Here is a 13,297-nt window from a genome sequence, read left to right on the forward strand (position 1 = left end):
TTTGTATGGCCCGGATTAACTGAGGACCCATAGATGGGGACTTTTTGGTACTTTTTCGTTCTTCAAAAGGTACAAAAGGCTTTAAACACATCATGGTGAAGGGTATAAGATTCGGCACAGCCGAATATAGAACTCTTACTTGTTTTCAAACAAATAACTCATACGCATGTGGCGCACATAAAAAATTAACAACAATAAGTTTCATAGCAATTAGAATAAAAATATTGCAACGAATTTTTAATTTTTAAATGGTAGTTGATATTGATGAAAACTGCGCCGCAACCGGACAGAAGCAGAAATAATAGAATCATTTTGTTGTAATTTAGCAGCAGCTAGTATTGTTAGTGATCAGCAAGTATACAATTGTAACAAAATTAAATTAAATGTTAAGTTATTTTAAATTGTATTTTCCCTTCTATTTAACAATGATTTTCTCTCAATTTAAACAATGTTTAATATTGTACCTATACACAAAGATAAACACTCTTCCGCCCGTATTTTGCACGACAACTTTGTTTGCCACAGCCATTTAAATAAATACAAATTGAAGTTTTATATTTTTTCTACTATATACAAAAATAATATCGAAATTAATGTAATGGCCAAATGGCTGCATAAACATGACCACCATATTTGTAAATGGCAAATGCGGAATGTTGTGAACGTAAATATGCGGTCACAAACAAATGTTTGAATCAAAAATTTTCAGCTTTAGATTTAAAAATATTTATGTGATAAAAGCGACATAAGTAGAGGAAACAATTTATAGAATTTTATACAATAACTATCAGCCAAAACTAAGTAATGACTTGTACTTACTCAGTAACATTATTTTTAATTACACCAACAAACTGTGTGTATTACTTATAAGAAGTCTAGTCTAATGAACAACTTATATGTAAGTAGTTAATTTTTTTGAGAAAAAATTTTAGTTTTAAAAAAATATATTGGATTTTATTTACATAGATAAAAAACTATTTGATTAAAGGTCAATGTGGTGTTCCTTGGAATGATATAATGAAGATTCCAAAGAAACAGGAATCTCATTTAAATTTAAGGGTTCCATTTTCGCCAACAGCTTACGATTCATGGAACTGTATTCCAAATCAATAAGATTTTTATGAACGTGATTTTCCATAGCTAACAGTTGATGGTCCTCAGCGGCAAACCATTGATAGTAGACTTCAATTGGATCAAGTTGCCAAAATTTGTGAAACGAAACTGGCGGCTCTTGCTGCAGCAACTCCAAGGGATAGTCATTAGGGCGAGCCTAAAATGAAGAGATGTTGTTGTATTTAATAAATAATATTTAAGTTGAGGAAAATAAATGTATGCATTTCGGCATAATTAAATATTAATTTAAAAATTAAAAACGAAACGTACTTGATGAAACCTTGGCGAGTGCAAAGCTTTCAGTTGAAGTGAATGCAAACAAGAGCCTAAAATCATGGCGTCATGAAATAACTCCCCACGAAATAACTCCCCAAAACAAAAATGAAATAACTCCCTAAAAATTTGTTAAGAAAGCAAAAACAACGAAATTTGGGGATTTAATTCGTTTTTTGGGGCATTATTTCACATTTGAAATGGGGAGTTATTTCATTATGAAATAATTCCTCAAAATTCAAAAATGAAATAAATTTCAAAAATATTTTTGGAATTTATTTCACACGAAATAAAATAATATATGTCTGATAGCCGGCCTTCGGCCTGCCGCAAGGTTTTTATCCTCTGGGGTACATTGGGCACCGGCTTCGCTAAGAATACACTCTCCCTGTATCAAGAGTGTTCAGCCTTAGACCGGCTATTTAGGAAATCTTTACTAAGCGAAGCCGGTGTTGGTCATATCATAGAGAGGTAAGTCCTTGCGTCCGGCCGTAGGCCGGCTATTTAGGAAATATTTATTAAGCGAAGCCGTTTTTGGACATCCCATAGAGTAGAAAGTACTTGCGCCCGGCCGCAGGCCGGCTATTAAGGGAATTTTTATTAAGCGATTTAACTGAAATGTATTAAACATTGAAGTCCTACTCGAAAGTATGAGCGACCTACTTTTTTTAGAAATGTCACTAAAACTAAAATAATTCGTTATTTTTAAATGGGAACTTATTTCATTTTAAAATTACGGATTTGTTTCGTATAAAATAAATCCCCAAAAATGGGGTGTTATTTCATTTTAATTTCGGAAGTTATTTCATTTCATTGGGGCTTTTTTCATTTTTAATTTGGGGAATTATTTCATAATGAAACAAGTCCCCAAATTTGAGGACTTATTTCATTTTTGTTTTGTGGAGTTATTTCGTGGGGAGTTATTTCATGACGTCTAAAATCATATCATCAGGACCACTGTCAATGAGAATGCGATGCCACCACCACCCGTAATATAATTGAAACCATCTTCAGCATATAAACGATAGCCGTAGCGTTCTCCCAAATAAATTTCATCCATTGAATTGTAGCAACCAAGTACTTACTTAGCAAACACACCAAACATCACTGTGGCGAAACATTTGTAAAGTTTAATGATGTTTGTATATGTGAAATATCATTCGTAATACTATGTTAATAAAGTTTGTGCATTTCTGTTATTTTTTGAGGAAAACCATATATTAATGCTATGGCTATTAATGAAGCGATCAGGCAGAGATTTCTCATGTATACATGTAATACATGAAATAATAATAAAACAAATATATTTGTTTTATTATTTCTGTGCAGGTAGATTCGATTTCTACATATGAGTTTGATTCCTATATTTATTTGATGTTAATACATCTTCTAAGTAACTAACTAACTAACTAACTTCCTAACTAACTAACTTACTAACTAACTAACTAACTAACTAACTAACTAACTAACTAACTAACTAACTAACTAACTAACTAACTAAGTAACTAATTAATGCACGATAGCTCAAAAACGACTAATGGCAGAAAAACAAAATTATACTTGAAATTTCTTTATAGAGATTATTATAGCATTAGAACGCATAATATGTGAAATATTCGTAAAAACCCTAACTTTGACCTAATGAAACTGACTGCAAATTTTTAGGGTTAAAATAAAAATGTTTATGTAATACGTTTTTGCAATTCTTCTCATGGATACTTACACACGTCATTGATAATATACTTAGCATTTGTTATTTTTTACCATACATGGCACAATTTTCATTATCATTATACACCTTGTTGTTGTTATTCTTCATGCTTCCGGTCTCCCATGTATCCTCAAGGCAAATGTACGAAGCTTTTTTTTATACCCTTCACCTTCGTGAGAAGGGTATATATAAGTTTGTCATTCCGTTTGTAATTTCTATAATATAATTTTCCGACCCTATAAAGTATATATATTCTGGATCCTTATAGGTAGCGGAGATGATTAAGCCATGTCCGTCTGTCCGTCTGTCTGTCTGTCTGTCTGTCTGTATGTTTGTTGAAATCAGTTTTTAGAAGACCCCAGATATCTGCGAGATCCGAATCTTCCATAATTCTATCAGATATACGACCGGCAAGAACGCTATTTAAAATCAGCAAAATCGGTCCATAAATAACTGAGATATGAGCAAAAAACCGAGACAACCTCTGAAAATTTCATATAAAATTTAGGTTTATTCATGCTCAGACAGAAACTGCAAAAAACAAAAACAAAATACATAACAATACGGTAAATATTGTTATTGTAATTTCTTTACAAAAGCAAAGCAGAGCAAGAGCAGCAGAGCAAGAGTAGCAGAGCGAGAGCAGCACTAATGTTTTGTTATTGGCTAGAAATATGAAATTAAGTATGTAGAGCCTGGATTAAGTGAGAACCTATAAAAGGGGACTTTCTGGTACTTTTTCGTTCTTCAAAAGGTATTTTTTGAAATTTCTATAATATTGAACCTAGAAACATGAAATTAAGTATGCATGGCCCGGATTAAGTGAGGACCCAAACAAGGGGAGTTTTTGGTACTTTTTCGTTTCCAAAAGGTACTTTTTGCAATTTCTACAATATTGAACCTAGAAACATGTAATTAAGTATGTATGGCCCGGATTAAGTGAGGACCCATAAAAGGGGACTTTTTCGTTGTTCAAAAGGTACTTTTTGCAATTTCTACAATATTGAACCTAGAAACATGTAATTAAGTATGTATGGCCAGGATTAAGTGAGGACCCATGAAAGGGTACTTTTTGGTACTTTTTCATTCTTCAAAAGGTACTTTTTGAAATTTCTATAATATTGAACCTAGAAACATGTTATTAAGTTCGTATATCCCGGATTAAGTGAGAACCAGTAAAAGGGGACTTCTTGGTACTTTTTCGTTCTTCAAAAGGTACTTTTTACAATTTCTACGACATTAAACCTAGAAACATGTAATTAAGTATGTATGGCCAGGATTAAGTGAGGACCCATGAAAGGGCACTTTTTGGTACTTTTTCATTCTTCAAAAGGTACTTTTTGAAATTTCTATAATATTGAACCTAGAAACATGTTATTAAGTTCGTATATCCCGGATTAAGTGAGAACCAGTAAAAGGGGACTTCTTGGTACTTTTTCGTTCTTCAAAAGGTATTTTTTTACAATTTCTACAATATTGAACCTAGGACATGTAATGAAGTTTGTATGGCCCGGATTAACTGAGGACCCATAGATGGGGACTTTTTGGTACTTTTTCGTTCTTCAAAAGGTACAAAAGGCTTTAAACACATCATGGTGAAGGGTATATAAGATTCGGCACAGCCGAATATAGAACTCTTACTTGTTTATGTATTAGTTTTGCTCTTTTATTCAACTGTGTCCTTCCCACAGATATAGTAATTTCTCCATCCAAACCGGTGACAACTTCTTAATTGTGTTAATGTTTTTATGAGTGTTTTGCCTTTTCCCTAGTTTGACATTTACTTATAGATTCTAAAGTTGCTTTGTTTATATTTTACACATCTTATTCGCTCATAAATTTACTATTTTTAAAAATAAAGATATTCTAGTGTTTCGCTTATGTGGCTGTTTAAAATTGTAAATATGTTGTGGACTGGTGGTCTTTTTTATTTTTTATCCTTTTGTGGGCTAATGTGGTTTTTATAAATTTTGTGCTTGTTTATTTGTTATTTTTTTTTTTATTATTGCGTATGAGTAACAAAGAAAGTGGTTACAGTAAAAAAAAACAACATTCATACATACAACAATGATAATGAAAAGTTGTTTTTGTATTTTTCCGTTATATTTTATTATGTTTTTATAACCTTTTGCTGTGTTGTCTTAAATTGTTTTCTTTTTATATGTATGTACTAGCATACCTGGGAGCTTCGCTACCCCAACTTAAATTAAATACATACAAAAATTTTGTTAACTTTATTGAAAATTAAAATTGATTAAACATTTTTTTTAATGTTTCAGTTCTATACGTTCAATATCACGTGATTAAATTCGCATTCAGTAAGAAGCTTGTAAGTACAGAATATATATACTTTATAGGGTCGGAAAATTATATTATAGAAATTACAAACGGAATGACAAACTTATATATACCCTTCTCACGAAGGTGAAGGGTATAAAAATTGTTATTTATCAAGTATACGTTGTGAAGTTTAATCAGTCGTTTTGCTACTTGACATAAAAATTTGCCAATAGCTGTTTTTCCTATTTTAACATAAATTAGCAACATATTTATAAAATCTTAAACAAGTAAGATTTCTATATTCTTATTAAACGAATAAGGTATAAATTCTATTACAGAAAATTAAAAAAGTTCCAAAGACGGCGGTTTCTACAAATAATATTAAATTATAGTAATTGAAAATGGAGTAAGAAGTATGTGAAGAGTATTAAATAAATTTTATTGCTGTGAATGTTAAGATAAAATAGCTTTTGTTTAAATCATACACTACACTTTATATTTAAAGTTAGTTTGTTAGTTAGTTAATTAGTTAGTTAGTTTGAAAAGAGGATATATACACATCAAATCCGAAGAAATACACCTAGGCCTCTACCGGGCCTGTTGTGCGCTCCTTAACCACAGTGCCATGGGTGGAAATCCAGCCCACCATCTCCGGTCTACCAGACTAGAATACTAACCACTAATCTACCGTAGGCAACTATTTCTTTGACTATTTTTTTATGTATACTTTTCCAAATTACAGGCTTAAAGTTTATGGCCACACACTAAAAAGCAGGCAGTAAAAAAATCCTATTTATTCTTCTTATCAGATCTTTACTAAATTAGTTAAAATAAAAATAAATGATACATTCTATTATAGTTAAATGATTTTTAACTAAAACGACTATTAATAAATGTTCCCAGAAATATTGTGTTTGTTCCACAACTAGTTCTACAACACATGGTTATAACCTGTACTCGTTCTACTTTGGCGTTGAGACCAATGATTTTTGTTCGAATTTTCACCTTCGCAACTGGTTCTGAGGAAGCGTTATGGAGCCGAATTGCATTCTTTGGAACGATTCTAGAACTAGTTCTTTAATCAATGATTTTTGTTCGAATTTGTCAACCTCGGAACTAGTTCTGGGGAAGTTTTAGAGAACATATACGCTGAATTAATTTAAAAACATTTATTTTTTCTGTGGTTTAGCGCCAATTTAAAGAAACTGTAAGGAAATTATAAATGTTGTATCAATTTTATTAAAAAACTTATTTACATACCAATGTCCTTTTATGTTAAAATTTTTTAACTATAACAAATGTAACAAATCAACAATATTTAAAAATTAAACAAAAACGTAAAACACATACATACATACTACATGTTCTAATGGTTCGAACTTTAACCTTTTCTACTACTAATGCAATTCTGGATACAAAAGAAGGAAACTAGTTTTAAAGAAAATATGATATACATACGACATACATGTGTATGTGCCTTGCGGTCACATGGGAGACCGAAAGCAGAAAAAAACAAGTAATATTTCTATATTCGGCTGTGCCGAATCTTATATACCCTTCAACAAGTATGTTTTAAAAAACAGTTTTTATTTATTTTGTATCTCTGCACACATGTCACACATAACATACACACAAACAAATATAAACTGTAGCAGAAAGAAATATTAACCGTTGTACTGTCATACAGCAACAATCATACAAAAAAAAAAAAAAAAAAAAAACACAGCTGAATAAAACCAAATACATCTCCACAAGCACATGTACATCTTTATCCAATTTATAGTTTTGTTGTTGCTTTTTTAACAAAGTATGAACAAAATGTGGCTTTTTTGATGAAATTTTCAGAGGTTGTCTCAGATTTTTGCTCATATCTCCGTTATTTATAGACCGATTTTGCTGATTTTAAATAACGATCTTCTCGAAAGCATGTCTAACTGAATTATTGAAGATTTAGATCTCGCCGATATCTGGGGACCTCTAAAAACTGATTTCAACAGACAGACGGACAGACAGACAGACGGACATGGCTTAATCGACTCCACTATCTATAAGGATCCAGAATATATATACTTTATAGGGTTGGAAAATTATATTATAGAAATTACAAACGGAATGACAAACTTATATATACCCTTCTCACGAAGGTGAAGGGTATAATAACGAAAAACGCGAGAAGCACAAAGTACTTGGATTACAATGATGTCATATATGCGGAAGAAATAACAAATGAAGTATTGTCAATGACAAATACATATCGCTCATTAACTACAAGACTGTCAGTTTTCAAAATTAAGTTTTTTCTTGTAGTAAATGAGCGATATGTATGCATATCCTATATTAATGAAATGACAAATTAATATGGGATATGCATACATATCCTATATTAATATGCAATATTTAGAGCTAGAACTAGATTTTTAAATAACTAAATTATAATTTTATTTCAATAACAATTTTAATTTCTTTCTTTAAACTGGTGTATTCACGTCATTGATTTTCAATATTTTGATTTTCTTATTTTTGAAATGCAACGACAATACTCTGTATGCTGAAGATGGCTTTCTATTACATTTTAAAGATGATATTGGTTTTGACATTTAAGTCATTTTCTAAAGGAAAGTTTGTATGGGGCTGATCATTAAAAAAGTTCATTTAAAGTTCTATAAAACTTTTATAAAACATTCAACGTTATTATGAGCACAAAAGCCCTATTCGGTGGTAGAGTTGTATTGGGGTTAGGCGAAACAATAAACCAATTTCAACTAATAGCGTTCGTCCTTGGACCAACGGCAGACTAGATGCCTAATTTGATCAAATTATCTTGAAAATTGCGACCTATAGTGTACGCACAAGCTTTACATGGACAGACAGAAAGAAGGATGGACTGTCCGTCCGTCTGACAGACAAACATTAGCACAAATGCAAAATACCTTCCACACTATAGTGCTGTAGGTTATAATTATTTATAAAAGGTTTCTTATTTAAAACAACACTTACATACGTACGTACATATATTTGTATTATTAACATCCAATTAAATAATGTTTAAAAGAAAGTCAATTCTACAATATAAAGAAAACACGTGTACGTGTAAAAGAAAAACATATTTTTATGCATCTTTTCCATTCGTTTTCATCTTATTAAGAACATTATGCACTAGAACGCTAATAATTTTGACTAAACCCTAATAATGAAAATATAAAAATTATTTGTAGTTGGAATCGGGTATGTTAAAGTGTCAAAGATTGTTTCTAATATTTATTTTTTAAATTTTACAAATGGATTAAGACAGTTTTTATTCAGTATCTTTGAATAAAACTTAAGCTATAGTCATCAAAATCTTTAAGATGATCTGCAATGCAATAAAATAAGATGTAACGTCAAGCATTATATCATCTTTCGTAACACTAGTCTAATAATTCAGTGAGTACACCAAATTTTTTGTTTGTTTTAATTTTAAATGACCTGGAGGTTTCTTTTTTAAATATTATGAAAAAAGTACATAAAAAGTAAACAATTTTTGTATTTTTTTTCCTTTTTTCTTGCTATTGGTTAAGAAAGAAAAATTTGAAAAGTTTTTCGTCATTTCATTTAGAAGTAGTAGATAATCTACAAAAATAGTACAAATATTTTTTACACTTTTTATATGACAATGTCACTTGAAGGATACCAGTAATATGGACATATCATTTAAATTGTTTTACTAAAATATTTATAAGTCTTGAAGTGGAAAATTCATATCAATGAGACTTATGTATATGTACACTGACAGTCTTCTGCGCTGTACAGCTATGACTGTGAATTTCAACAAGATCAAGGTCCCAAAATTAATCAAATATGAAATGTATGTGTTTCATATTTGTAGATGTTATTATCTGTTTTAAATTTTAAATTATGTAGAATGATCGATAAAGGTTATACAATGTACATTTAAGCAAATAAATATTATTGAAAATTAATACACATTAAACTGAATGATATATAAACATATATGATATAAATTTTATTTCATTATTATTTTTTTTTTTAACAAACTATAGTTGGTCAGAGATGGACGTGTAGCCGCAAAAACCACAAACTTTTTTAAGCTCTATGAAGCAGATAAAAGAAATCAAAAAAAATCTGATAAGTACTTTAATAAGAATATTGCTTGTGTATAAATACTTTTAGAAATACTTTAACTATAACAATATTTATTAAATTGAAATTCACTAATGGAAATAATCTTACCCCTTTATTTTGTAAAATACAAAAACAAAATATATTGATAATGCAGTAAAGTAAGGGAAAGGGATTTATAAAATAACCCTATTACTATTATAAGAAACGAATTGGAATTTTTATTAAAATGTAAAATTAATATTTTACAAAGCGACACGATATCACAATCCTCTTTTCTGAGCTTATTGTTTCACTATACTGACCTACGAAGATTGTAATTTCTTTCTGATTTCTTACGCGTTAACTAAAGTATTTCATTGGGAATTCCTTAATGTGTATTTTTTAAGATTAAATGCTTAATATTCATGGTTTTTTGATCAAAAATAAAGAAGGTGAAAGGAAAATAAATCGAAAAATCGCATTTACACTTATTATCAGATTTTATTGATTTTAGAACAAATCATACCCACTTTAAGTACGTAAGTATGTAATTGTGCTTCGCTTGCCACAGTCATTAATCACCGTTTATAATACTTGTTAAAAATTACAAATATTTACACAAAAATATTTTCATAGAAAAAAAAATTTCTTTCGGTATATCATAATCCATGTTTTCTTAGCTCTCATTATTTTATAACTTTCTTTAAAAAAAATACAATTTTCACATACCAACATAATTTAATTTGATTCATGTTCTCTTAATATGTAATTTTTTAATTTCATGGTCTTAAAAATCTTTAGCATATTTTGTTCAGATTTTATAATAATAGCAACATGTAATAATTCCTCTTATTTATAACGTATTAAAAAAAAAACAATGTTTAAAGTTATTAATTTTTTTATGGAAAATATTTAAAAATTTTATCTAACTATTACACAGGCCGACAAAATTTAAAAAAAGTCTTAACTCAGAGACCAAGTTTGACGTTCTTAAAAAAAATGAGTAGCTCTGAATTCGAATCTAAATTTTTCTCCATCACATCTGGCTTTTAAGATACCGTGTCCTAAAATTTGAGAAAACACAATTTTTTCGCCTTTTTTGATTTTATAAAATCGCCAAGAGAACTTTATATATAAAATGTTGTCCGACATCCATTCCATGCTATTAGCTTTAAAAAAGTTCAATATCTCATATGCGTTATTTCTTCTTTGTGATATCTTCAACTAAAGCTTGAAAATATATAGTTTTTTGTATATTGGTGGTTTTTACAACTTAAACTACTATAGCACGAAGGATATTATACATTGAAGATACTGTTATATAACGAATATAAATATATAATTCATATATATCTAACGGTATTCTAATCGAGTTAAAATCACTTTCTAATTCAACATAACGATGTCTGTTTATCGGTCCGTCAACTTTAGAGGATAATATCTATATATAGATTTTAAAACAAACTCTATGGATGTTGCACATGAAGTATATACTAGAAATACTTGCGTGTATGGTGTCATTTTAGAATATTTGCAATTTAATATTTTGACGTAACTAACATGAAGCAAACTAAAAGTTGTTTTAAATCTCATATTCACAAGGTTTTCAATGACTCTAATAAAACATATATAACTTTATCACTTGTTTGTTAATTTATATATCAATAAGGTGCATGAGTTATTTAAACGAGATTTATTACGTATACGTTGTGAACTACTTGTAGACATCTAATGAGACTACTTTACAAAAATATAACGATTATGAGAATAAACATTTATTTTAGATCGCAAAAGTTTGTTTAATAGTAGAAATAATGAAGAGATATTTTAATTAGATATCAATGTAAATTCTTTTTATTTTAGACATTAAGGATACGACTGTTACCCATTTATGATTTAAATCACGTCTTAATTTAAAAAATTTCTAATGTCGTGTATGCGAGAAGAACCTCAAATAAACAATATATTTTGAGTTTATTATGAAAAGAGGACATAAGAATAAAAGGATTAAACATTATTTAAACATTATTTGTACACAGATCACGTACTTTAAAACTCAAAAAAAAACTTTTCACTCTCATTCCATTTGTTCCCATTTAAACACAGAAAATACTTCCATCGAAAAAGAAATCTGCCAAAAATATAAACGTTTAAACTTTATTCCCAAAGTTTATAATAAATTCTAAACGTTTCACCAATTCATTGTTTTCGTTGGCTGGCGGTTAGGTCCATTGAGTAAACATAACTTCGTGTGAAAACCACTCTAATGTTCATAAATCAATAAATATGAAATCAATATTATTTAAATTACAAACATAAGCTGTTTGAGTAAAATTATGTATCCGATTTTCGATAACTCCACCTGGTTGCCTCTAATTCATATTTTGTCACGGATGTATACTCTTTATAAACGATATAGAAGATAATCACCACTTTGGACACTTTAAAAAACAAACTTAAGTGTTTTGTCAGTCTTGTCTTTTGTGTGTTTTGTGGGTATGATTGACTTCCTTATAGGACGAGCTCGTGTTAAAATAGCCAAACACCTGGACTGTCAGTGGCTAGATGTAACCCTAGGTAGGTAAAATATGTAGCTCAGAACTGTTCGACCAAACTGCTGCAATTTAAAGTTTGCATATTAAACGATAAGCAAAACTAAAAGTTATGACAACTGAATTGTACATGTAGGGTTGACGGGGGATCATTCGCCATAGGGGCACATCTGTCAATGCGAATAAATTAAAAAACCGAGTAATCGATTTTATCGCATTATCAAATTTTGTTTTCGTTTATCGATTATCTATCATCCCTGAAAATTTGAAACATTAACTTTACATATGATAGGAGGCAGACATGATTAATTGTTTTTCAAAGGGCTGTGAAAATATTTCACTGTGTGAACTTTTTGTGCTTTTTTAGTTTTTGTGATAGACAAAATATATAACAATAAGACTTAATAATATTTTCGATAATATAATTTGAAGCCCGAAAAAAATTTAAACTAAACCCCAAATATATGTAATGCTTGTGATGTAGAACAAAATTTGGTTAAAATATAGAATTTGTAATTTCTATAATATAATTTTCCGAACCTATAATCGACTCCGCTATCTAGATCCTTATAGATAGCGGAGTCGATTAAGCCATGTCTGTCCGTCTGTCTGTCCGTCTATCTGTTGAAATCAGTTTTTAGAGGTCCCTAGATATCAGCGAGATCTGAATCTTCAATAATTCAGTTAGACATGCTTTCGAGATGATCGCTTTTTAAAATCAGCAAAATCGGTCAATAAATAACGGAGATATGAGCAAAAATCCGAGACAACCTCTGAAAATTTCATCAAAAAAGCCACATTTTTTTCATGCTTTGTCAAAAAAGCAACAACAACACTGTGAATTGGATAAAGATGTACATGTGCGTGTGGAGATGTATTTGGTTTTATTCAGCAGTGTATTTTTTTTGTATGTTTGCAACAAGAACAAGGAGATAAAGCAGTGATATATTGGTAATACAGCTGATATTTGTTTGAGGGTGGTAATACAGTTTGACGGTGGTATTACAGTACAACGGTTAATATTTCTTTCTGCTACAGTTTATATTTGTTTGTGTGTATGTTATGTGTGACATGTGTGCAGAGATACAAAATAAATAAAAACTATTTTTTTTTTAACATACTTGGTGAAGGGTATATAAGATTCGGCACAGTAATATTTCTACTTGTTATACCCTTCACCTTCGTGAGAAGGGTATATATAAGTTTGTCATTCCGTTTGTAATTTCTATAATATAATTTTCCGACCCTATAAAGTATATATATTCTG

At 29.8% G+C, this 13,297-nt stretch overlaps 1 protein-coding gene across 1 annotated transcript; it reads right to left on the minus strand.

Annotated features, from left to right (window-relative positions):
- Window positions 1–938: 938 nt before the first annotated feature.
- LOC124420972 (beta-1,3-glucosyltransferase-like) lies at window positions 939–1,449 on the minus strand. Its single transcript, XM_046955552.1, has 2 exons — window positions 1,384–1,449; window positions 939–1,270 (listed from the first exon to the last, which is right to left on the minus strand). The coding sequence occupies exons 1-2, from the start codon at window positions 1,447–1,449 to the stop codon at window positions 983–985; spliced, it is 354 nt and encodes a 117-aa protein (XP_046811508.1). The 3' UTR covers window positions 939–982.
- Between the last annotated feature and the right edge of the window lie 11,848 nt (window positions 1,450–13,297).

Source organism: Lucilia cuprina, chromosome 2, assembly GCF_022045245.1.
Source record: "Lucilia cuprina isolate Lc7/37 chromosome 2, ASM2204524v1, whole genome shotgun sequence".
NCBI classification, from domain to species: Eukaryota; Metazoa; Arthropoda; class Insecta; order Diptera; family Calliphoridae; genus Lucilia; species Lucilia cuprina.

Coding starts and splice junctions, on each gene's coding strand:
- LOC124420972 (XM_046955552.1), bottom strand. CDS start 1,449: ATGATTTTAGGCTCTTGTTTGCATTCACTTCAACTGAAAGCTTTGCAC. Junction 1,271..1,383: donor ACTCGCCAAGGTTTCATCAA/GTACGTTTCGTT, acceptor TCTTCATTTTAG/GCTCGCCCTAATGACTATCC.